Here is a 25,575-nt window from a genome sequence, read left to right on the forward strand (position 1 = left end):
TTCACCTTACCCTATGTCCACCATGTTTGATTCTAGATAGTTGCACTTTTCGTTACAGACGCCATCTTGAAAATCCGTGATTCATTTGCTAGAAATTCGGGTAATGTTAAAATTTATAATAAAATTTTATTAATCAAAATGAAACAAACAATTTAATAAAAACGTACTTATGTCCTCGGTTTGAAACAGTCGAGGTCAAAAATAAAAATGTCGATAGATTCTTCCTCCACGGAAACAACCGGCAGACTGACCTCCCACCACAAATGCCAACGTATATATCAGCTAGTATGACGTCATGTCCGCCCATATCGTTTTCGTCTGCTGGAGGCCAACAGCTTGTTTACGTCTGCTAGAGCTCGCTGATGACATGTTAGTTCCTGTGAATGCTGCCACAGTGTGTCTGCCTATTTGACGACTGGCTCGTAGCTATAGCAGTTTTAGCATGCATGCACTTTGGAATTTAAACCATTTTGAATTTCCGTTGTGTAATGCACGCATATTTCATTGCATTTCTGGTGAATTATATATATAATATGCGTAAAGAAGTATAACGTCTAAAATGAAGATGATGATTATTGTGGTGGCTTAGGGAAAATTTCACAGGTTAAGCGTTGAAGTATTTAGATGCTTCTGTTATTCGGCTAGACCTGAAAAATGAATAGTATCATCTTGTTAAACAAAAGTAGTTAGTCTTGTAGTTATATTTTTTTTTAAAAAGACAGTTTTCACACTTTTTTCCTAAAATGAATATATTTTGGTAGTTTATAACCCTGGAATTATTTTAAAGAATTCTATTCTACAATATGGTGTTCAAGGTTCGTATTATCCGTTTATTTTCAACATAAGAACACATGAAAATGGTCATTCCCGAGGTTAGATGTTTTCATACCACTGGTCAGTACCGAAAGATAGGCTCAATGTTTTTATTCAGAACTGCCATTAAATGTCCTATCAGCTATTTTCAGCTTGGCCTTCAGTTATGTGACATTTTTTTTAATTTTATGATTCAAATTAAAGTATTTTTAAAAAGACTAAATAATTTTAGGCAAACATATATTGAATTTCAAGGTACAAACTACCTATATATAATAGAAAAACTATACTATTTTTACTATTTTTTATTTTGTTCATTAATAATAATTACATGAGTAGATAATTTTTTATTAAAATTTTATATACATCAACTGTTAAAATAATTATCCAACTAACATTTATTGCGAGTCTGCCATGGACGCAGGTAACCTATTTATGTCATTGCTACTACCTCGATGCAGCTCGACCTAAAAAATCGAGATGGTTAAAAAATGCTACCCGGTATTAATTACAATTCCTGTATCATTAAGAACTGATAATTATATACTCGTTTAAAGTCATAAAGATTACTTGCCTCTCAAAAAGGGGAACAATAAAACAAAACATGGAATTCATTACTTCACGCATTTCTCGTTGCAGGGTAACCTAACGAGTAGGTATCGTATTTGACTCTTTTACTCAGATGTCAGCACGCTTAGTTTCATATTGAATAAACGATAAAACACAACAAAAAGTGCCACAAGCACGATATGAACATCTTGCAACAGTAATGAGCTAGCAGTATATAAGGAAGTAAGTAGCTACGACCCAGTCAACAGTCAACGCTTCACTGGAAACAACTGGTGAGTGGACATCGTATGATATTTTTAAGCCCCTCGCTTCTTAAAGACTAAGAGTATTAACCTACTATTTGTGGACTCGAAAAATGTTTTCAAAACTACCAAACACAAAAATTCTTGTGTTTAAAATATATATCATACAATAATTGAACATAGTTTGAAGTCTTAACAGTCAGTTACACCAAACAAATTAAATAAATATTCGTCAAACAATGATCAAATTGCAACATTCTCACTTTAATTAATCACGCTGAGTTATTGATTCGCAGAATTATACGCTCCAAAGAAGCCTATAGCTTTTCAATATAGCCATTACTTTATTTTAGTGGGAGTTGAAATTTCGACAGAGTAAAAAAAATTGTTAAAAAACTTATAAAAATTTTTAGGGCATTCGAAATAAAAAGTTAAAACACAACAAACAATATAGAATGCACTGAAATGAAATATTTTGCAGCTGAAAATTAAAATACAAGCCTCCAATTGTGCCTTTCTATTGGACAATTTGAAAATTCATGCTTGACGCGCCCCAACTCGACAAACGGATTGTAGCAATAAATGAAACTGCCTTATTTGACTCAGACTCAAGCTGCACATGCCACCAACAAGGCCGAGCAAGCCAACAACACGGAGCGAACACAATATGGCTATCAGCATTTCCGTGAATTTAAGTGCGTTTTAGAAATCTTTGGTCTCCTTCAACACATCAACCTACGACCTAGAAGCAGTAAAAAAAAAACTGGATTCAAGTTTCTTTTAACATCATACTTCTTTCAATGGCAGAATAAAAAAACTATTCAAAAGAGAGAAAAAAACACATACATATATATACACATACATACATACATAATATATATATGAATGCAATCACGGAACAATAATAATGAATGGATATTTATCCCATTTTCCCCTGATGTTTTAAGAGTAATTAAGGTACTAAGAAAGTAAAAATTTCAATTTTGACTCATCAAGTAGGTAGCACCAATAGTTAGAAATTATTTTTTTTTAACATTTAATCAATCAATTTTAATAAACATGTTATTCCTAAGGGGAAAAAAACAGTTAAATTTTGCTTTGTTCTCTCATATATAAAATGATATTAGAAATACGACGTAAGAGTAAGGAATTAATAAGTCAAACACGGAGTCGCCATGACAGGTGTGTATATTCCTAGAACGTGGACTACAATGACTCCACTGTGCTCGAATGTCTGTTCTGTCGACAGGAAGCAGCATGCAGCCGCAGGTTATCACGGCACTTGTCGCCTTGCTGCTGTGCGTGGCCTCCACTTCTGGTACAGCCAGAAGGACGTATGGAGCGCGACAGCATGAAGAGACGGATTACAACGATTATAATCACATAGGTATTTATATTACAGTTAATTTGATAAACTAAAAAAAGTCAGAACTATAGAGAATTTCTTCAATGGTGTAAGATATGAAACACCAAGACTTAGTTCACGTGGCATTTGTAATTAATTGTGAAATGTATTCGACCGACGCGTGAAAATAATTTATTTATTATGAATCTAGTTGAAAAATGTAACTTTTCAGGATAAACATTTACCTAAATATTACGTAAATCAATATAGTGGTATTATCAAGCAATTTTTAATAATTTTAGCACCATGTTTTAGTATATTAACAAACAGACAAGAAGACCCACGTACAATAAATTAAAAAATATATATTATTTTTGTTTGTTTTATTTATTCCTAATGTTATACTATTATGGTTATATATCTCAAGCATGTATGCTACTCTTCAAAGTTTATTTTATGTCTATAGTTAATTATAAGCAGCACAATATTTTTAAACTGATGTTGCAGTCAAAATGTGTTCATGATTTAAATCACATTAACGTATGATCAGTGAGTTTAAAGCTATTAGTAACACTATATGTATTTACAGTAATAATTTTTTAGAAGAGAATCCTGAGAGAATTACCTCATTTCGTCCTGGATAAGAGACTACTGTCGTTGAGTTATCAGTCAGTACCCTCTTTAAAATGTTTTCTGTAAATGGATCCTAGAATAAATTTTTTTACAGGCGATAAAGATGGTGCATGCGGTTCTCTTTACAAATCAATGCTTGTTTACTACCTAGGTTACTAGTGTATTTAAAATGTTTAAAGCCAGAAAATTCAACAGATATTTTGATATTTTAAACATTGATACCTGTCGATTGTAGTGTTATTATGATTGTTTACATTAACATTTTTATATAGTTTTTTTTAAATCACTGACAACTGGTGGGCCGTGTGCGAGAGCCAATAATAATAGCAGTGTGTCCTTCGTCAGAGAGTTGTTCAAATTTGTTCCCAGGAGTGAACACGCATTGGATTAATTGCGTCTACAAAATCCTGCCTGGCGACCCGCAGAGATACTACTGCTGCCCGATATATCCCACGGACGGTAAGTGTCCACTTCGGTTAGAAATGGTCTGACGAAAAAATCTCTAGCCAAGGAGATCCATATTCGAAGTCTTGAGGAAGTAAACACCCCGATTGCACGGTGGTGATAAGTGACGGTTCAGAAGAAAAAAAAGGGGGGTTGTCTGTAATGTTGGTTTACGGACGATAACATTACGTTATAACGTCATTAGAAAACATTGAAGAAAAATTGCATACTTTTTAATTTTAAAATATTATTTACAGTTTTTGCCAAATTTAATTTAAATATTTTGTTTAAATATAATCACGACCAATTAGTTATAGAAATAAACTGAATTCAAATCAATGTCAATAAATTGTTAATTTGAAATGACGAAATTGGACAAATAAATCAAATTGTTATGTATATTGCTACTTTTTCAAAGCCCGCCTTAACCTATTTGATATTATAGAAAATTTTCTCGCACGGCGAATGGCCGGTTCTTGCACGCTCGGCTCAGGAGGAACGTGACAATGAGTCATTCTTTTTCGTGCGTGCAGCCGGCGTCCATCGATTTATAAGACTTTATCACGTCAAAAAAAGTTCTGTCCGTTTGAAAAAAATAATGCTTCGGATACGGTTGCCAAGAAATAGTTTGTAACACTAAAAGAAAGGTATCGTAACTTTGTGCAACATATTGCTATGGTTTATTTGCATATATGAAATAAGTTTTTCGCGATAAAATTAAGAAATTCTTGCATAAATGAGCGCAAAATGTTATATTTTAACTGATGTTTTATTCATGCATATTTTTTTAACCAAGAAAAACATAATCAGGTATTAAACATTTTTACTTTATTTTATTTAATTTGTTTTTTCTTTTTAAATGCACACTAAATAATGAAAAGCAATTTAGGTAACGGATTGAAAATACGTCAGCGTTTGGAGGTTTCGGGAAAACACAAAGTATAAATTACCGGGAAATAATCCAAAACAAATATTACTGCAAACAAAATTGTTTGTAATGCTGTTAATTTCATTCAAATGTACAAATTTACAACTATATGTAAGTTTTCATTAATAATTATGTTCCGTTTACAAATAAAATTTACAGTGAGTAATGTTTTTTATGGGTTTTGAAGTATTCCCCTGCCTAAAATTTCATTAACGCTACGTTCTCATACAAACCCTTATAGTCTCTTGTGACCCAGACTGCGACGAGGCGGCGTTAACCTGCGTATATTCTCCAAGTCAGTAAACCTACTCCAGGGCATGGCTCGTCAGTTCAGGCCTACTCACAAATATAGTGGGCCTAAGCATTTATAAACAGGCAAACATAAGTTTCGTCCAGAAGAAGAGACTTAACGCAGGGATAGAATAGGAATTTGTTAAATTTTAATACTGAAATATTAAAATTTATAACAACATTATAACTAAACTGATCACTGCTTATTTGTTTTTCAAATACACTTTTACAAGTAGGATATATCTGAAATGGATGAGCAGTTGAGTTTTACAGAACCACTGCTGAGGTTGCAGCAACTTGTGTGTTTCGGACAAGGCCTTCCGAAGGGATATTCCTCGCCCCGTCGCGTCGGGCCGCCTCTGGGTCTTGTCGGGCAACGACCGTCCAAAGTCCGCGTCGAGGACTCTGTGTCCGTCTCGCCACAGGCTGTCCGTGTTGTGCCGCAGGCTCGCGCGCCGCGCCGCGGTCTATATCGCCGGAGGGATGCAGCGTGAAGACCTTCCCGGAAGACGACCCTCCCAAGCACCACTGCTGCCCGACGACCGACGTCATCGGCAGCCGTCGGCATGGAGTCGTCGTGCACCTGGCGCCCCAGTAAGGAGCTCCGGCCAGCCCCGCCGTTCAGCCACAACGGCGGCTTCAGGATGACTTTTCGGGAGGGGTATTATCGCACAAAGAAAAGTCGTAGTTGCAAAAAAATGAAACTTGTCATTTATCGACCTCGGATTTTTATTTACAAACTGTGCCGGAAATTAGGCATTTCAACACCTTGTTTTAAATTTTTATTATAATTTTAAATAATTTTGGTAATTTTATTTTTTCAAATTATCTGGTTACTAAAAGGGTGATTTACACTTTGTTAGGCTGGTGTACTCTACGTAGTTAAACTTTGTGCCGGTGGACCGAAGCACCTTTCTCAGGGACCTATCTGATATTTTGCTAGTCTAATGTGGACGTGGGCAGGCCGGTTGAAATTTCTCTCTCCTGCAGTCACATCCCGGGTTTGTAATATTAATTCCCTGCATGACGAAAACCGCAGAGAGCAGCTTCTGGCCTGGAAGCTGCTACTTCTTAGAGGCCTTCTGAGAGTAGCGAGTCTCGGCACGAACGAGTCTCCAGTGGACCTCCGTTCCCAGCCTAGTGGCGTTTTCTGTCCACCCTCCCCTCTCTCTCAACCCACTTAGTTCTGAGAAATTATGCTAGGAGCAGTGACCTGATGTGAACCTCGCCAAGACGGTGACCTACTCCAAGGACATTCTCCCTTGTCCTACAGAGACCTCCACGACAATTAGCGGCAGAAAAAGCAACTTCGGCCTTGTTGGCCAGCGAGCAGAGACTACGCCAGTGACACCTGGCAGCGGTTCAGTTCACCGCCTCCGTTAGTTCCCCTTTAGGCCACCAGAGGGCACCACCAGCTACGCCTTGAGGCCCTATGCTTCCTCCCTGCGGCCTCTAATAGACGATTGTATGTAGCTTCCTGTTACCGCCGGTAGAGAGAGCGCATGTCGTGTTGTTGTCATGACCACCTCGGACTCCTTCGCATGTTTTCGGCCCTGAGCCGAATCTTCCCCCTCTTTTTTCCCTAGGGCCGACCGCCCGATTTTATTAGGAGCTTTGTCCACCATCGCCGGCACTTTGTACTCTGACGGCTACTTACCACGTCTTCTCGGCGTCCTCTGTGGTAAGAGGCTTTTCGCGGCAATGGCGAAATCGTGTGCACAAGAATGTAGTCAGTTGTCTTAAGGGATGGTATCCCTAGTTGGACAGTAGCCAGTCAGGAATAGTCATTAGAATAAGTCATGTTTTAGTTAAATTTTATTTTATTTTTATTTTACTAAAAATTTGGTTTCTTTCGCGTCATCCGCGATTTCCTCGGTCCGCGCTATCCTGATGTCGGCGCGAGACACCTCCTGAGCCCTGGAGCTATACCCTGTTTGATGAGTGACTTCGATTTATTTTCTCCCCGAATTTCCGTTTGTTGGCCTTTCGCGCCGACTGTGTATGACTGTCTGGAAGCAGGTCTAATTCGTTTTGAATTTGACTTGTCTTTCAGACAGGGTCCAAGTGCTGGGGAGACAAATTGCTCCCAGCTTGTTGTCCTGGACCTCGAGCTCCGAGTCCCTTTAGAAGAGATCTTTCCCGGCATGACGTCTTACCTTGAAGACCCGGGTGATAATGTAAAATAAACATCTCCCCCCTTTCTATCTACGAACTACATTAAACGAATGAATAGCCTACCAGCGAGCAGTGACTTAAGAACTTAATCCTCAAGAACATTTAGAATCAAGGAAACTAATTATCTATGTAATCATGGGATGAATCAAATTTTGGTGTGATACTTCAAATTTTTGTTTATGTAATCGTCGTTTGTTAAAGTTGAATATGTGTTGTTTTAATAATATCGGGCCGGCCCATTCTCAAATAACTTAAATATATTGTTAATACCCTTCAATGGGAAACTTACAAATGCCAAATCAAATGGAAAACCGAATTAATTATTTACATTTTTAAATAAAACAGGGAACCTATATACCAAGCTACTTATGTTGTGTTTATTTATTTATTATATACCTTATTCTATGTAACGATTCACGAGCTCCCAAGTTGCTTGTGTGCAGGGAGTCTACATTTGTCTTGTTCACCACCTGGTGCCCCCTCTGGTAGATAACTTTAATTTCCTCAATATTTTTGAACTCAGCGGTACCAAGGATTTTTTTATTATCAAATTAAAATGATATAATTTTGAGGCACGAGGGGCGTTTCAAAACTACAGGTTTCAAATACAGAACCTTTGTAGCTCCATGCAACTTTTTGATGAGATAAAAGTTTAACATATGAAAATTAAATATTTAAGTAAACATAAATATACACTAATCAAAAAAATTGGTCAAGGGAAGGGCGATCGCCCACACCCCCCCCCCCCCCCCACGACAATAGCCCGTTTGTTCAGCCAGTGCCAGCGTAACCAGAGACGGATCTCCCGGTCACACTTTAACTATCGCGTCTGCCCCTCTTCCACAATGCACGGAGATGTAAAAAAGGTTGCAACCAAAAATGGTTGCATTTCAAGGTTCAAAACAATACTAAATGAATACAAAAAAAATTTGATAAGAGATCATAGCACGGTCTGAATTGCTAATTATAATAGACACACACGACAAAGTTATGGTATGAACACTAGATATTCTTGTACTTGTGACCATTTTTAACGTATTTAAAACATAAACCAACATGGCTACCAAACAATCGGCTACAGTTGGTCGTACGGAACAACGCAAACGGAAGAGTTCAGCATTGCCGAGCTAATCCGTAGGTACGTCTCCGACTGTAGAAACTCCTTTTCATGAGATACGTTTACGGTTACGTGTCATTCCACAACGAGGCAAACTGGGATACAAGCTATCTGATCTGCATTTCCTGTCACTTCCTTACGATAACTAACCTATTTCCTTTAAATAGATTTTTCCCCAACTGACAACAATGTTTGTTTATATTACTATTCAATTAATTTATTCATAGTGCCAGGTTGTTCATTATCATGATTGTCATAACTCTAAATCAGACATATGTATAGAGTCCATTTGTTTATTGTCGTTTATTAAAAAAACACACAAATATACATGTATATTCTTAGTGTTATAAAGTTAAATTGGTTCAGGTAATTTTTTTTAATGTATCTATTTGACTGTAACTGTTTCTTTGAAAAAACTTTAATATAAAGCCGAGTTATTAATGCTTTGAAGAGCCAAATAATTTTAAAAACCTTGACTCCTTTTTCGTTCCAACACATTTTTTCTCACTATTAAATTAAAGGTATTTTTTTGTTGTGATATTAACTTGAGTAGAGTGTAAATGGTGGAGCTGGGACAGGCTTCAGGCTGTGGTGGGGTCAATGACCGACCTACCTCTGAACTCACGGCGGCCATCTTGGATGACATTAACCTTGATCTTAAAAATTAGCCAAAAATCGCAAAAATCCGCAAAATTGTCTAGTTTTTTTTGGGGGGAAATTCCGCCAAAAAATCTCGAAAAATTTGACAAATAAAATTTTTATCTTTTTTGTTGGAAATATTCTCGTTTTCTTCCTCAAAAATTCAAAAATTAGGATTTCGAAAAACCTCAAAAAACTTTTGCCTTTGAAAAAACACGAAATCCTAAAAGAGGCTTAAGCTTCCATGTCTATAGCCTCCGATAAGCCTCTGAAGTCATCTTGGATTATGACGTCACCTTTTCAGGTTCCGTTACGGCCGCCATCTTGAAAATCCGTAATTTTAATGCTCTAAATTAAAAAAAAATTTAATACTAACCTACTTCAAATGTTTAGTTACTTAATCGATTTTCGTTCTCCGTTAGATTCCCGATGAGAGCAAACCAGTAATTTATTAATATATTTAAAAAATTCTCAATAAAAAGTAATAAAAAAGTCTTACATCACACCCACCATTTTGGATTACGACGTCACCGTTAAAATTTCCGTTACGGCCGCCATCTTGAAAATAAGAAATTGTAATGCTTAAAATTCGGGAAAAATTTTAAAATATATAAAAAATTTAATAAAAAAATTTTAATAAAAATATTTAAAAATACAGTTTCACATACACCCACCATCTTGGATTTTAGAAATGTTGCTTGTTATGATACGTCCGCCATATTGGATGAGTATGATGTTATCGTTACACTTTACCCTATGTCCACCATATTGGATTCTAGATAGTTGCACATTTCGTTTCGGCCGCCATCTTGAAAATCCGTAATTCATATGCTAGAAAGTTGTGAAAAATGTTAAAATTTATAATCAAATTTTATTAATCAAAATGAAACAAACAATTTAATAAAACCACACTTATGTCGTCGGTTCGAACCTGGTGAGGTTAAAAAATAAAAATATCAAAAGATTCTTCCTCCACGGAAACCACCGGCAGACTGACCTCCCACCACAAATGCCAAGGTATATATCAGCTAGTATGACGTCATGTCCGCCCATCTCGTTTTCGTCTGCTGGAGGCCAAAAGGTTGTTTACGTCTGCTAGAGCTCGCTGACGACATGTTAGTTCCCGTGTATGCTCCTACAGTGTGTCTGCCTATTTGACGACTGGCTCCTAGCTATAGCAGTTTTTGTATGCATGCGCTTTTGATTTAAATAATTTTGAATTTCCATTGTGTAATGCACGCATATTTCATTGCATTTCTAGTGAATTTGATATATAATATCCCTAAAGAAGTATAACGTCTAAAATGAAGTTTATGATGATAATTGTGGTGGTCTGGTTTATATTTCATTGGTTCAGGGTTGAAGTATTTAGATTCTTCAGTTGTTCGGCTAGCCCTGAAAAATGAATAGTATCATCTTGTTAAACAGAAGTAGTTAGTTTTATAGTTAGGTTTTTTTTTTAAAAAAAGACAGTTTTCACACTTTGTTTTTTCTAAAATGAATATATTTTAGTTGTTTAACACCCTGGCATTATTTTAAAGAATTATACTCTACAATATGGTGTTCAAGGTTCGTATTATCCGTTTATTTGAACATAAGAACACATGAAAATTGTCATTACCGAGGTTAGATGTTTTCATACCACTGGTCAGTACCGAAAGAGAGGCTAAATGTTTTTATTCAAAACTGCCATTTAATGTCCTATCAGCTATTTACAGCTTGGCCTTGAGTTATGTGACATTTTTATTTATTTTATGATTCAAAATAAAGTATTTTTAAGAAGACTAAATAATTTCAGGCCAAAATATTTCGACTTTCAAGGTACAAACTACCTATATATAATAGAAAAGCTTACTATTTCTACTATTTTTTTATTTTATTCGTTAAAAATAATTACATAAATAGATAATTTTTAATTAAAATTTTATATTCATCACCTATTGAAATAATTATCCAACGAACATTTTTTGCGAGTCTGCCATGGACGCAGGTAACCCATTTATGTCATTGCTACTACTTCGATGCAGCTCGACCTACAAAATCAAGATAGTTAAAAAATGCTACCAGGTATTTATCATTACAATTCCTGTATCATTAAGAACTTAGAATTATATAGGTACACGTTTAGAGTCATAAAGATAACTTGCCTCTCAAAAAGGGGACCAATAAAACAAAACATGGAATTCATTACTTCACGCATTTCTTGTTGCAGGGTAACCTAACGAGTAGGTATCGTATTTGGCTCTTTTACTCAGGTGTCAGCACGCTTAGTTTCATATTGAATAAACGTTAAAACTAAACATAAAGTGCCACAAGCACGATATGAACATCTTGTAACAGTAATGAGCTAGCAGTATATAAGGAAGTAAGTAGCTACGACCCAGTCAACAGTCAACGCTTCACTGGAAACAACTGGTGAGTGGACATCGTATGATATTTTTAAAACCCTCGCTTCTTAAAGACTAAGAGTATTAACCTACTATTTGTGGACTCGAAAAATGTTTTCAAAACTACCTCAACACAAAAATTCTTGTGTATAAAATGTATATCAAACAATAATTGAACACAGTTTGAAGTCTTAAAATCAGTTACACCAAACAAATAAAATAAATATTCGTGAAACAATGATCAAATTGCCACATTCTCACTTTAATTAATCACGCTGAGTTATTGATTCGCAGAATTATACGCTCCAAAGAAGCCTATAGCTTTTCAAAATTGCCATCACTTATTTTAGTGGGCGTTGTAATTTTGCAGAGTAAAAAAAAATTGTTTCAAAACATATCTTCATTTTAAGGCCATTCAAAATAAAAAGCTAAAACACAACAAAAATATAGAACGCACTGAAATGAAATATTTTGCAGCTGAAAATTAAAATACGAGCCTCCAATTGTGCCTATCTATTGGACAATTTGTAAATACATGCTTGACTCGCCCCAAACTCGACAAACGGACTGTAGCAATAAATTAAACTGCCTTGTTGGACTCTGACTCAAGCTGCACATGCCACCAACAAGGCCGAGCAAGCCAACAACACGGAGCGAACATAATAGGACTGTCAGCATTTCCGTGAATTTAAGTGCGTTTTAGAAATCTTTGGTCTACTTCAACACATTAACCTACGACCTAGAAGCAGTAAATAAAACTGGATTCAAGTTTCTTTAAGCATCATACTTCTTTCAATGGCAGAATAAAAAAAACTATTCAAGAGTGAGAAAAAAACACACACTTTATATATATATATATATATATATATATATATATACACATACACACACACACATACATACATACATACATACATACATACATAATATATACCTGAATGCAATCACGGAACAATAATAATGAATAGATATTTATCCCATTTTCCCTGATGTTTTAAGAGTAATTAAGGTACTACGAAAGTAAAAATTTCAATTTTGACTCATCAAGTAGGTAGCACCAATATTTAGAAATTTTTTTTTTTTAACATTTAAACAATCAATTTTAATAAACATGTTATTCCTAAGGGAAAAAAAACAGTTACATTTGCTTTGTTCTCACATATATAAAATGATGTTAGAAATACGACGTAAGAGTAAGGAGTTAATAAGTCAAACACGGAGTCGCCATGACAGGTGTGTATATTCCTAGAACGTGGACATTCAATGACTCCACTGTGCTCGAATGTCTGTTCTGTCGACAGGAAGCAGCATGCAGTCGCAGGTTATCACGGCACTTGTCGCCTTGCTGCTGTGCGTGGCCTCCACTACTGGTACAGCCAGAAGGCCGTATGGAGCGCGACAGCATGAAGACACGGATTACAACGATTATGAACACATAGGTATTTATATTACAGTTAATTTGATAAACTAAAAATAAGTCAGAACTATAGAGAGTTGCTTCAATGGTGTAAGATATGAAACACCAAAGACTTAGTTCACGTGGAATTTGTAATTAATTGTGAAATGTTTGCGACCGACGCGTGAAAATAATTTATTTATTGTGAATCTTGTTGAAAAATGTAACTTTTCAGGATAAAAATTTACCTAAATATTACGTAAATCAATATAGTGCTATTATCAAGTAATTTTTAATAATTTTAGCCCCATGTTTTAGTATATTAACCATTAGACAAGAATACCCACGTACAATAAATTAAATATATATATTATTTTTGTTTATTTTATTTATTCTTAATGTTATACTATTATGTTAATATATCTCAAGCATGTATGCTACTCTTTAGAGTTTATTTTATGTCTATAGTTAATTATAAGCAGCACAATATTTTTAAACTGATGTTGCAGTCAAAATGTGTTCATGATTAATAAAATCACATTAACGCATTAACAGTGAGTTTAAAGCTATTAGTAGCACTATATGTATTTACAGTTATAATTTTTTAGTAGAGAATCCTGAGAGAATTACCTCATTTCGTCCTGGATAAGAGACTACTTTCGTTGAGTTATCAGTCAGTACCCTCGTTAAAATGTTTTCTGTAAATGGATCCTAGAAGGATTTTTTTACAGGCGAATAAGATGGTGCATGCGGTTCTCTTTACAAATCAATGCTTGTTCAATACCTAGGTTACTAGTGTATTTAAAATGTTTAAAGCCAGAAAATTCAACAGGTATTTTGATATTTTAAACATTGATATCTGTCTATTGTAGTGCTATTATGATTGTTTACATTAACATTTTTATATAGTATTTTTTTAAATCACTGACAACTGGTGGGCCGTGTGCGAGTGCCAATAATAATAGCAGTGTGTCCTTCGTCAGAGAGTTGTTCAAATTTGTTCCCAGGAGTGAACAGGAACGGGATTAATTGCGTCTACAGAACCCTGCCTGGCGACCCGCAGCGGTACCACTGCTGCCCGATATATCCTGACGGTGAGTGCCTACTTCTTCGGTTAGAAATGGTCTGACGAAAATATCTCTAGCCAAGCAGATACATATTCGAAGCCTTGTGGAAGTAAACACCCCGATTGCACGGTGGTGATAAGTGACGGTTCAGAAGAAGAAAAAAGGCGGGTTGTCTGTAAAGTCGGTTTACGGACGATAATTTTACGTGATAACGTCATAAGAAAACATCTATGAAAAATTGCATACTTTATAATTTTCAAATATTATTTACAAGTTTTGCAAAATTTAATTTAAATAATTTGTTTAAATACAATCACGAACGATTAGTTATAGAAATAAACTGAAATCAAATCAATGTTTTAAATAAATTGTTAATTTGAAATGACGAAATTGGACAAATAAATCCAATTTTTTTTTATTGCTGCTTTTAAAATGCCTGCCTGATACCTGTTTGCTATTATAGAAGATTTTCTCGCACGGTGAATGGCCGGTTCTTGCACGCTTGGCTCAGGTGGAACGTGACAATGAGTTATGCTTTTTCGTGTGTGCAGCCGGCGTTCATCGATTTATAAGACGTTATCACGTCAAAAAAAGTTCTGTCCGTTTAAAAAAAGATTGTTTTGGAAACAGTGGCCAAGAAATAGTTTGTAACACTAAAAGAAAGGTATTGTAACTTTGTACAACACATTGCTATGATTTATTTGCATAAAGGAAATAGGATTTCGCGATAAAATTGAGTATTTTTCGCGAAAATTGGTGCATAATTAAATATTTTAAATGATGTTTTATTCAAGCTTAATTTTTTAACCAAGAAAAACATATTCAGGGATTTAAAATTTTTATTTTATTTAACTATGTTTTTTTTTTAAATGCACACTAAATAATTAAAGGAATTAAGGTAATGGATTGCAAATACGCCAGTGTTTGGAGTTCCGAGAAAACACAAAGGAAACGTTACCGGGTAATAATCCATAAAAAATAATTACTGCAAACAAAATTGTTTAGTAATGCTGTTATTTACATTCAAAGGTACATATTTACAACTATATGAAAGTATTCATTAATAATTCTGTTCCGGAAAAAAAAATTGGTTGTCTGTAAAGTGGGTTTGCAGAAGATAGTTTAACGTGTCAACGTCATAACAAAACATTGATTAAATGATTGCATACTTTTATGAAAAAAATTGAATCATTTTTATTGAATTATCTCTATTTTGTATGGATACAGAGATGGAGTGAATTGAAATCTACAATTTAATTGATAAATAGACTTTTATTTGCACTCATTAATTCAAATATGTTTATTACTTTAACGAAGAAATTATTTTAACTATAACTTTTATACATGTTTGATATTTAACTTCTTCCAATCTGTGTTATTGTGTTAAGATAAAACGATTATAGGAAAAATAGGAAACGAATGGGAGTGTTTCAAGTTTGTCACTCGAAAAAGTCAAATATATGGTTGTTCCAATCGAGTAGAAGAGAGATAGATGCAGCGCAAGCGTACAATGAGCGTAACGGGACACAGTGTAACGTGACAATGTGCGTAACTGGATACTTTTTCGTGCGTGCAGCCGGTGTTCATCGATTTATTAGGTGTTGTCACGTCAGTAAAATTTACAGTGAGTAATGTTTTTAATAGGTTCTGCAGTATTCCCCTGCCTAAAATTTCATTAACGCTACGTTCTCATACGAACCCTGATAGTCTCTTGTGACCCAAACTGCGACGAGGCGGCGTTATGCCTGCGTATATTATCCAAGTCAGTAAACCTACTCCAGGGCATGGCTTGAAAGATTAGGCCTACTCACAAATATAGTGGGCCTAAGCATTTATAAACAGACAAACATAAGTGGGTTGTATGTGAAAAAATAGAAACAAAAATCAAAGAGTGTCATCTTATGATCTTCAGCCTTTTTAAAAATTATAACTCAAGTTTTATCCAGAAGAAGAGACTTTACGCAGGGATAAGATTGGAATTTATTAAATTTTAATACTGAAATATTATAATTTAATATAACATAACTAAAATGATCACTGCTTATTGATTTGACGTGACGTCTAATAAATCGATGAACGCCGGTTGCACGCACGAAAGTGTCCCGTTACACACATTTTTCCGTTACGCTGAGTCCCATTACGCTGATTTTTCCGTTACGTTATGTCCCGTTACGCTCCTTGTTCCGTTACGTTGTGTTTCGGTACGCTGTAGGCGAGTGCAGTAATAAAAGGTTATGTTACAATTGACTAAAAAATTATGGTGATTCATATAATTGATGATATATATTTAATTACAGTTTATTTATATGAAAACTTGTTCATAATTATATTTAAAATTTATAGCTGAACGCCAGTTTTTAAAATATTTTAAATACACTTTTACAAGTAGGATATATCTGGAATGGATGAGCAGTTTTGAGTTTCACAGAACCACTGCGGAGGTTGCAGCAACATGTGTGTTTCGGACAAGGCCTTCCGAAGGGGATATTCCTCGCACCGACGGGCCGCCTCTGGGTCTTGTCGGACAACGACCGTCCGTATGTCCGCGTCGAAGGACTCTGTGTCCGTCTCGCCACAGGCTGTCCGTGCTGTGCCGCAGGCTCGCGCGCCGCGCCGCGGTCTATATCGCCGGAGGGATGCGGCGTGTTGACCTTCCCCGAAGACTACCCGTTTGATCAAAACTGCTGCCCGGCGACCGAGGACGTCGGCAGCCGTCGGCGCGGTGGAGTCGCGCACCTGGCGCCCCAGTAGAAGAGCCGGCCACCCCTTTCCGTTCAGCCACAACGGCGGCTTCAGAACGACTTTTCGGGAGGGGCTATAGCACGAAGAAAAGTCGCAGTTGCAAAAAAAAAAATGAAACTGGTCAGATATTGGCTTTGGAATATTATTTACAAATTACAGGTGTCAAATACAGAACCTTTGCAGCTCCATGCAACTTTTTGATGAGATAAAAGTTTAACATATGAAAATAAACATTTAATCAAACATAAATATACACTGATCAATAAAATTGGTCTCGGGATGGGCTATCACCCCCACCGCCCCAATTCTGGAAACCGCGCTTGTTCAGCCAGTGCCAGCGCGGCCAATCGCCTGGCGCCCTTCTCAGGCGTGCTCCATCCGGATTGGCTCACGGCCAGATCCTTTCCGCTCCCCCCCCCCCCCCCTCTTTTATAACCCGCACAAGTGTAACGCTGGCGACTGTAACATCAACGCACATCCTTCAACGACACGTAAACAGAGACGGATCTCCCGGTCACACTTTAACTATCGCGTCTGCCCCTCATCCACAATGCACGCGGAGACGTAAAAAAAGGTTGCAACCAAAGATGGTTGCATTTCAAGGTTAACAAAATACTAAACGAATTAAAAAAAAACAAACAATATTTTATAGATCATAGCACGGTCTGAACTGCCAAATATAATAGAAAAACACGTCAAAGTTATGATTTGAACACCAAGCTATTCTTGTACTTGTTACCATTTTTTAATGTATTTAGAACATAAACCAACATGGCTACCAAGCAGTCCGCTACAGTTGGTCGTACGGAACAACGCAAACGGAAGAGTTTAGCATTTCCGGGATAATCCGTAGGTCCATCTCCGACTGTTAGAAACTGTGTTTTCGTGAGATCCGTTTACAGTTACGTGTCATTCCACAACGAGGCAAACTGGGATACAAGCTATCTGGTCTGCATTTCCTGTCACTTCCTTACGATAACTAACCTATTTCCTTTAAATATTTTTTTTTCCCCAAAATGACAAAATGTTTGTGTATATTACTATTCAATTAATTTATTCATAGTGCCTGGTTGTTCATTATCATGTATGTCATTACTTTAAGTCAGACATATGTATAGAGTCCATTTGTTTATTGTCGTTTATCAAAAAAACAAACAAATATACATGTATTATCTTAGTGTTATAATGTTAAAATGGTTCAGGTAAATTTTTTTTAATGTATCAATTTGACTGTAACTGTTTCTATGAAAAACACTTAAATGAAAAGCCGAGTTTTTAATGCTTTGAAGAGCCAAATAATTTTTAAAAACCTTGACGCCTTTTTCGTTCCAACACATTTTTTCTGACTATTAAATTAAAGGTATTATTTTGTTGTGATATTAACTTGAGTAGAGTGTAAATGGTGGATCTGGGACAGGCTTCAGGCTGTGGTGGGGTCAATGACCGACCTACCTCTGAACTCACGACGGCCATCTTGGATGACATTAACCTTGATCTTAAAAATTAGCCAAAATTTGCCCAAAATTCGCAAAAATACGCAAAAATGTCTAGTTTGTTTGGGGAAAATTCCGCCAAAAAATCTCGAAAATTTTGAAAAATAAATTTTTTATCTTTTTCGTTGGAAATATTCTCGTTTTCTTCCTCAAAAATTCAAAAATTTGGATTTCGAAAAACTTCAAAAAACTTTTGCCTTAGAAAAAACACGAAATCCTAAAAGAGGTTTAAGCATCCATATCTATAGCCTCCGATAAGCCTCGGAAATCATCTAGGATTATGTCTTCATCATTTCAATTTCCGTTACGGCCGCCATCTTGAAAATCCGTAATTTTAATGCTATAAATTCCAAAAAAAAAAAATATATATATATATTTAATACTAACCTACTTCAAATGTTTAGTTACTTAATTGATTTTCGTTCTCAGTTAGATTCTCGATGAGAGGAAACCAGTAATTTATTAATATATTTAAAAAATTCTCAATCAAAATTAATAAAAGAGTCTTACATCACACCCACCATTTTGGATTACGAGGTCACTGTTAAAATTTCCGTTATGGCCGCCATCTTGAAAATTCGTAATTTTAATGCTAAAAATTAGGGAAAATTTTTAAAATTGATAAAAAAATTAATTAAAATTATTTAATAATTTTTTTTTAAAAAAACCTTTTGCACATACGCCCACAATCTTGGATTTTAAAAATGTTGCTTGTTATGTTATGTCCGCCATCTTGGATAAGTATAATGTTAAAATTACACTTTACCCTATGTTTACCATGTTGGATTCTAGATAGTTGCACTTCTTGTTACGTCCGCCATCTTGAAAATCCGTAATTCATATGCTAGAAATTCGGGAATAATGTTAAAATTTATAATAAAATTTTATTAATCAAAATGAAACAAACAATTTAATTAAAACGCACTTATGTCCTCGGTTCGAACCTGGTGAAGTCAAACATAAAAATGTAGATAGATTCTTCCTCCAAGGAAACAACCGGCAGACTGACCTCCCACCACAAATGCCAACGTTTATATCAGCTAGTATGACGTCATGTCCACCCATCTCGTTTTCATCTGATGGAGGCTAACAGCTTGTTTACGTCTGCTAGAGCTCGCTGATGACATGTTAGTTCCTGTGAATGCTGCCACAGTGTGTTTGCCTATTTGACGACTTTGCCTCGTAGCTATAGCAGTTTTAGCATGCATGCGCTTTGGAATTTAAAACATTTTGAATTTCCGTTGTGTAATGCACGCATATTTCATTGCATTTCTGGTGAATTTGATATATAATATCCGTAAAGAAGTATAACGTCTAAAATGAAGATGATGATAATTGTGGTGGTCTAGGGAAAATTTCACAGGTTAGGCGTTGAAGTATTTAGATGCTTCTGTTATTCGGCTAGACCTGAAAAATGAATAGTATCATCTAGTTAAACAAAAGTAGTTAGTTTTGTAGTTAGATTTTTTTTAAAAAAAAGACAGTAACACACTTTTTTCTAAAATGAATATTTTTTGGTAGTTTATAACCCTGGAATTATTTTTAAGAATTCTAATCTACAATATGGTGTTCAAGGTTCGTATTATCCGTTTATTTGCAACATATGAACACATGAAAATGGTCATTCCCGAGGTTAGATGTTTTCATACCTCTGGTCAGTAGTAAAAAATAGTCTCAATGATTTTATTCAGAACTGCCATTAAATGTCCTATCAGTTATTTTCAGCTTGGCCTTGAGTTATGTGACATTTTTATTTTATTTTATGATTCAAATTAAAGTATTTTTAAGAAGACTATATAATTTTAGGCCAAAATATCGTGAATTTCAAGGTACAAACTACCTATATATAATAGAAAAACTATACTTTTTTTATTATTTTTTAGGCGCCCCAGTAAGGAGATCTGGCCAGCCCTGCCGTTCAGCCACAACGGCGGCTTCAGGATGACTTTTCGGGAGGGGTATTATCGCACAAAGAAAAGTCGTAGTTGCAAAAAAATGAAACTTATCAGTTATCGACCTCGGAATTTTATTTACAAACTGTGCCGGAAATTAGGCATTTCGTCACCTTGTTTAAAAATTTTAATATAATTTTAAATAATTTTGGAAATTTTATTTTTTTCAAATTATCTGGTTACTAAAAGGGCGATTAAACCCTGTTAGGCTGGTGTACTCTACGTAGTTAAACTTTGTGCCGGAGGACCGAAGAACCTTTCTCAGGGAAGTATCTGATATTTTGCTAGTATAATGTGGACGTGGGCAGGCCGGTTGAAATTTATCTCTCCTGCAGTCACGCCCCGGGTTTGTAATATTAATTATCTGCATGACGAAAACTGCAGAGAGCAGTTTCTGGCCTGCAAGCTGCTACTTCTTAGAGGCTTGCTGAGAGTAGCGAGTCTCGGAACGAACGAGTCTCCAGTGGACCTCTGTTCCCAGCCTAGTGGCGTTTCCTGTCCACCCTCCCCTCTCTCTCCACCCGCTTAGTTCTGAGAAATTATGCTAGGAGCAGTGACCTGACGTGAACCTCGCCAAGACGATGGCCTACTCCAAGGACATTTTCCCTTGTCCTACAGAGACCTCCACGACATCTAGCGGCAGAAAAAGCAACTTCGGCCCTGGTGGCCAGCGAGCAGAGACTACGCCAGTGACACCTGGTGGCGGTTCAGTTCACCGCCTCCACTAGTTCCCCTTTAGGCCGCCAGAGCGCACCACCAGCTACGCATTAAGGCCCTATGCTTCCTCCGTGCGGCCTGTAATAGTCGATTGTATGTAGCTTCCTGTTACCGCCGGTAGAGAGTGCGCATGTCGTGTTGTTGTCATGACCACCTCGGACTCCTTCGCATGTTTTCGGCCCTGAGCCGAACCTTCCCCCTCTTTTTTCCTAGGGCCGACCATCCAATTTAATTAGGAGCTTTGTCCGCCATCGCCGGCACTTAGTACTCTGACCTTGGCTACTTACCACGTCTTCTCGGCGTCCTCTGTGCTAAGAGGCTTTTCGCGGCAAACGGCGAAATCGTGTGCACAAGAATGTAGTCAGCTGTCTTAAGGGATGTGATCCGTAGTTGTAGTAGCCAGTTAGGAGTGGTCATTAGAGTAAATTCATGTTTTAGTTAAATTTTATTATTTTTTTAATTTTACTAAAAATTTGGTTTCTTTCGCGTCATCCGCGATTTCCACGGTCCGCGCCATCCTGATGGCGCGAGACACCTCCTGAGCCCTGGAGCTATACCCTGTTTGGTGAGTGACTTCGATTTTTTTTTCTCCTCGAATTTCGGTTTGTTGGCCTTTCACGCCGACTGTGAATGACTGTCTGGAAGCAGGTCTAATTCGTTTTGAATTTGACTTGTGTTTCAGACAGGGTCCAAGTGTTGGGGAGACAAATTGCTCCCAGCTTGTTGTCCTGGACCTCGAGCTCTGAGTCCCTTTAGAAGAGATCTTTCCCGGCCCGACGTCTTACCTTGAAGACCGGTGTGATAATGTAAAATAAACATCTCCCCCCTTTCTATCTACGAACTACATTAAACGAATGAATAGCCTACCAGCGAGCAGTGACTTAAGAACTTAATCCTCAAGAACATGTAGAATCAAGGAAACTAATTATCTATGTAATCATTGGATGAATCAAATTTTGGTGTGATACTTCAAATTTTTGTTTATGTAATCGTCGTTTGTTAAAGTTGAATATGTGTTGTTTTAATAATATCAGGCTGGCCCATTCTCAAATAACTTAAATATATTGTTAATACCCTTCAATGGGAAACTTACAAATGCCAAATCAAATGGAAAACCGAATTAATTATTTACATTTTTAAATAAAACAAGGAACCTATATACCAAGCTACTTATGTTGTGTTTATTTATTTATTATATACCTTATTCTATGTAACGATCCACGAGCTCCCAAGTTGCTTGTGTGCAGGGAGTCTACATTTGTCTTGTTCACCACCTCGTGCCCCCTCTGGTAAGTAACTTTAATTTCCTCAATATTTTTGAAACCAGCTGTTTACAAGGTTTTTTATTATCAAATTAAAATGATATAATTTTGAGGCAGGAGGGGTGTTTCAAAACTACAGGTTTCAAAAACAGAACCTTAGTAACTCCATGCAACTTTTTGATGAGATAAAAGTTTAACATATGAAAATTAAATATTTAAGTAAACAAAAATATACACTAATCAATAAAATTGGTCTCGGGAGGGGTAATCGCCCCCAACTCCCCCCCCCCCCTTCAATAGCCGCGCATGTTCATCCAGTGCCAGCGCGGCCAATCGTCTGGCACCCTTCTCCGTTTGCTCTATCCGGATTGGCTCACGGCCAGATCCTTTCCGCTTCCCTCCTTCCTTTCCACCCGCACAAGTGTAACGCTGGCGACTGTAACATCAACGCACATTCTTCAACGACACGTTACCAGAGACGGATCTCCCGGTCACACTTTAACTATCGCGTCTGCCCCTCTTCCACAATGCACGGAGACGTAAAAAAGGTTGCAACCAAAGATGGTTGCATTTCAAGGTTCAAAACAATACTAAACGAATCCAAAAAATAATAATTTTATGATAAGAGATCATAGCACGATCTGAATTACTAATTATAATAGAAACACGCGACAAAGTTATGGCATGAACACCAGATATTCTTGTACTTGTGACTATTTTTAACGTATTTAGAACATAAACCAACATGGCTGATACCAAACAATCGGCTACAGTTGGTCGTACGGAACAACGCAAACGGAAGAGTTCAGCATTGCCGAGCTAATCCGTAGGTCCGTCTCCAACTGTAGAAACACCGTTTCATGAGATCCGTTTACGGTTACGTGTCATTCCACAACGAGGCAAACTGGGATACAAGCTATCTGATCTGCATTTCCTGTCACTTCCTTACGATAACTTACCTTTTTCCTTTAACTAATTTTTTTTCCCCAACTGACAACAATGTTTGTTTATATTACTATTCAATTAATTTATTCATAGTGCCAGGTTGTTCATTATCATGTATGCCACAACTTTAAGTCAGTCATACGTAAAGAGTCCATTTGTTTATTGTCGTTTATTAAATAAACAAACAAATCTTTATATATATGTATATATATTTATTGTGTGCGTGTGTATGTCACTGAACTCCTCCTAGACGGCTGGACCGATTTTGATGAATTTTTTTGTGTGAGTTCACGGGGATTCGAGGATGGTTTAGATTAACAATTTGGTCCACTGGAAAATGTTTATTTAATTAATTTTTTATTTATAAATTGTTGTTGATCTTTGAATGGTTTAGGTATACAGTATAATGTGTGTGTTGTGTATTTATTTATGTGTTGTTGTTAATCTTTGGATGGATTTTATGAATTGTTGTTATTACATTAAAATTAAAATAGAATGGGGTTTTGAGATTATTATATTATTTTTTATTGAAATAAAATTTTAAAGTGTAATAAAAAATATAGGTGCAAATTTGTGAGGTGCAGTATTGAAGTGAGTATTTTACATGATTATTCGTGATTTTAATTATGTATACACGTGAATTCAATACCAATCAACTTAACCTCCAAATTTAAATTGTCAGTTCTCATTTTATTCTACGTATTGAAATGTAATAAAAAATATACATTGTGCAAAATATGTAAGGTGCAGACTCAAAGTGAGTATTTAACACGATTTTTTATTACTTTTAATTATGTATAGACGTGCATTCAATAACAATCAACTTAACCTACAATTTTAAATTGTTAGTTCTCATTTTATTCTATGCAAATTATGACGTATTGATGTCTCTTTGAAAATAAAAATATATGTATGTAAAATAAATTATAACATTTATATAATTTAAATTACTTATAGTAATTATAGTTTAAAGTATATTTAAAATTGAAGTTTTGTATTTTTAATTTATAGTTTCTTTTTTAAATTATGATTTTTGGATTTACAACGTTTGAACAGGACACCGTCTGTCGGGTCCACTTTAAAATGTGTGTTCAGGTGGATTTAATAATTGCTTAGATTTACAATTCAAGCCGATAAATAATATTTGTAATTAATTAATTAATTAAATTATGTTGTTGTTGAACGTTCGATGTTTTACATAGGATCCGGTTGGAAGCGCTGTGGTCGCGTTATCGAATATTCAAAAATATTTTATTTTTATTTCAGTTCGTCCCGGCAGATGGTGCTGCGATTATATTCAGGGAAATTTCCTGTAAATTTTCAAATTTAAAACGTTTGAACAAAACAACGTCTGTTGGGTCCGAAAGTATACATGTATATTATTAGTGTTATAATGTTAAAATGGTTCAGGTAAATCTATTTTTTAATGTATCTATTTGACTGTACCTGTTGCTTTGAAAAACACTTAAATAAAAAGCCGAGTTCTTAATGCTTTAAAGAGCCCAATTAATTTTAAAAAAACCTTGACGCCTTTTTCGTTCCAAAACATTTTTTCTGACTATTAAATTATAGGTATTTTTTTGTTGTGATATTAACTTGAGTAGAGTGTAAATGGTGGAGCTGGGACAGGCTTCAGGCTGTGGTGGGGTCAATTACCGACCTACCTCTGAACTCACGGCGGCCATCTTGGATGACTTGACCTTGATCTTCAAAATTAGCCTAAATTAGCCACAATTTGCCCAAAATTCGCCAAAATCCGCAAAAATGTCTAGTTTTTTGGTGAAAATTCCGCCAAAATATCTCAAAAAATTTGAAAAATAAAAATTTTCTCTTTTTCGTTGGAAATTTTCTCGTTTTCTTCCTCAAAAATTAAATAATTAGGATTTCTAAAAACCTCAAAAGACTTTTGCCTTAGAAAAAACACGAAATCCTAAAAGAGGCTTAAGCATCCATGTCTATAGCCTCCGATAAGCCTCTGACGTCATCTAGGATTATGACGTCACCGTTTCAATTTCCGTTACGGCCGCCATCTTGAAAATCCGTAATTTTAATGCTATAAATACCAAAAAAAAAATTTTTATACTAACGTACTTCAAATGTTTAGTTACTTAATCGATTTTCGTTTCTCAGTTAGATTCCTGATGAGAGCAAACCAGTAATTTATTAATATATTTAAAAAATTCTCAATATAAAGTAATAAAAAGGTTTTACACCACACCCACCATTTTAGATTACGACGTCACCGTTAAAATTTTCGTTACGGCTGCCATCTTGAAAATTTGTAATTGTAATGCTAAAAATTCGGGAAAAAGTTAAAATTTATAAAATATTTAATTAAAATTTTTTAATAAAAATATTTAAAAATACACTTTACCCTGTGTCCACCATATTGTATTCTAGATAGTTGCACATTTCGT

At 35.8% G+C, this 25,575-nt stretch overlaps 3 protein-coding genes across 3 annotated transcripts in view; 2 read left to right on the forward strand and 1 right to left on the reverse strand.

Moving 5' to 3' along the window:
- The window catches only part of LOC134540145 (lachesin-like), a 306,225-nt gene that overhangs the window by 108,425 nt on the left and 172,225 nt on the right, over window positions 1-25,575 (reverse strand). The gene's annotated exons all lie outside the window — the stretch shown is intronic.
- LOC134539954 (uncharacterized) lies at window positions 1,574-7,806 on the forward strand. Its single transcript, XM_063382338.1, has 4 exons — window positions 1,574-1,655; window positions 2,875-3,012; window positions 3,973-4,062; window positions 5,713-7,806. The coding sequence occupies exons 2-4, from the start codon at window positions 2,883-2,885 to the stop codon at window positions 5,862-5,864; spliced, it is 372 nt and encodes a 123-aa protein (XP_063238408.1). The 5' UTR covers window positions 1,574-1,655; window positions 2,875-2,882; the 3' UTR covers window positions 5,865-7,806.
- LOC134540147 (uncharacterized) lies at window positions 11,501-18,055 on the forward strand. The gene is made up of 4 exons (XM_063382683.1): window positions 11,501-11,612; window positions 12,886-13,023; window positions 13,988-14,074; window positions 16,647-18,055. Exons 2-4 carry the CDS (start codon window positions 12,894-12,896, stop codon window positions 16,796-16,798), a joined length of 369 nt encoding a protein of 122 aa, XP_063238753.1. The 5' UTR covers window positions 11,501-11,612; window positions 12,886-12,893; the 3' UTR covers window positions 16,799-18,055.

Source organism: Bacillus rossius, chromosome 16 (assembly GCF_032445375.1).
Source record: "Bacillus rossius redtenbacheri isolate Brsri chromosome 16, Brsri_v3, whole genome shotgun sequence".
Lineage (NCBI taxonomy): Eukaryota > Metazoa > Arthropoda > Insecta > Phasmatodea > Bacillidae > Bacillus > Bacillus rossius.

Bases quoted from the DNA above. Each gene is read 5' to 3' on its own strand.
- LOC134539954 (XM_063382338.1), top strand. From the start codon at position 2,883: ATGCAGCCGCAGGTTATCACGGCACTTGTCGCCTTGCTGCTGTGCGTG. The intron at 3,013-3,972 runs GTATTTATATTA...ATTTGTTCCCAG, and splicing joins CAACGATTATAATCACATAG to GAGTGAACACGCATTGGATT. The intron at 4,063-5,712 runs GTAAGTGTCCAC...GTTGTGCCGCAG, and splicing joins CCCGATATATCCCACGGACG to GCTCGCGCGCCGCGCCGCGG.
- LOC134540147 (XM_063382683.1), top strand. From the start codon at position 12,894: ATGCAGTCGCAGGTTATCACGGCACTTGTCGCCTTGCTGCTGTGCGTG. The intron at 13,024-13,987 runs GTATTTATATTA...ATTTGTTCCCAG, and splicing joins CAACGATTATGAACACATAG to GAGTGAACAGGAACGGGATT. The intron at 14,075-16,646 runs GTGAGTGCCTAC...GCTGTGCCGCAG, and splicing joins CTGCCCGATATATCCTGACG to GCTCGCGCGCCGCGCCGCGG.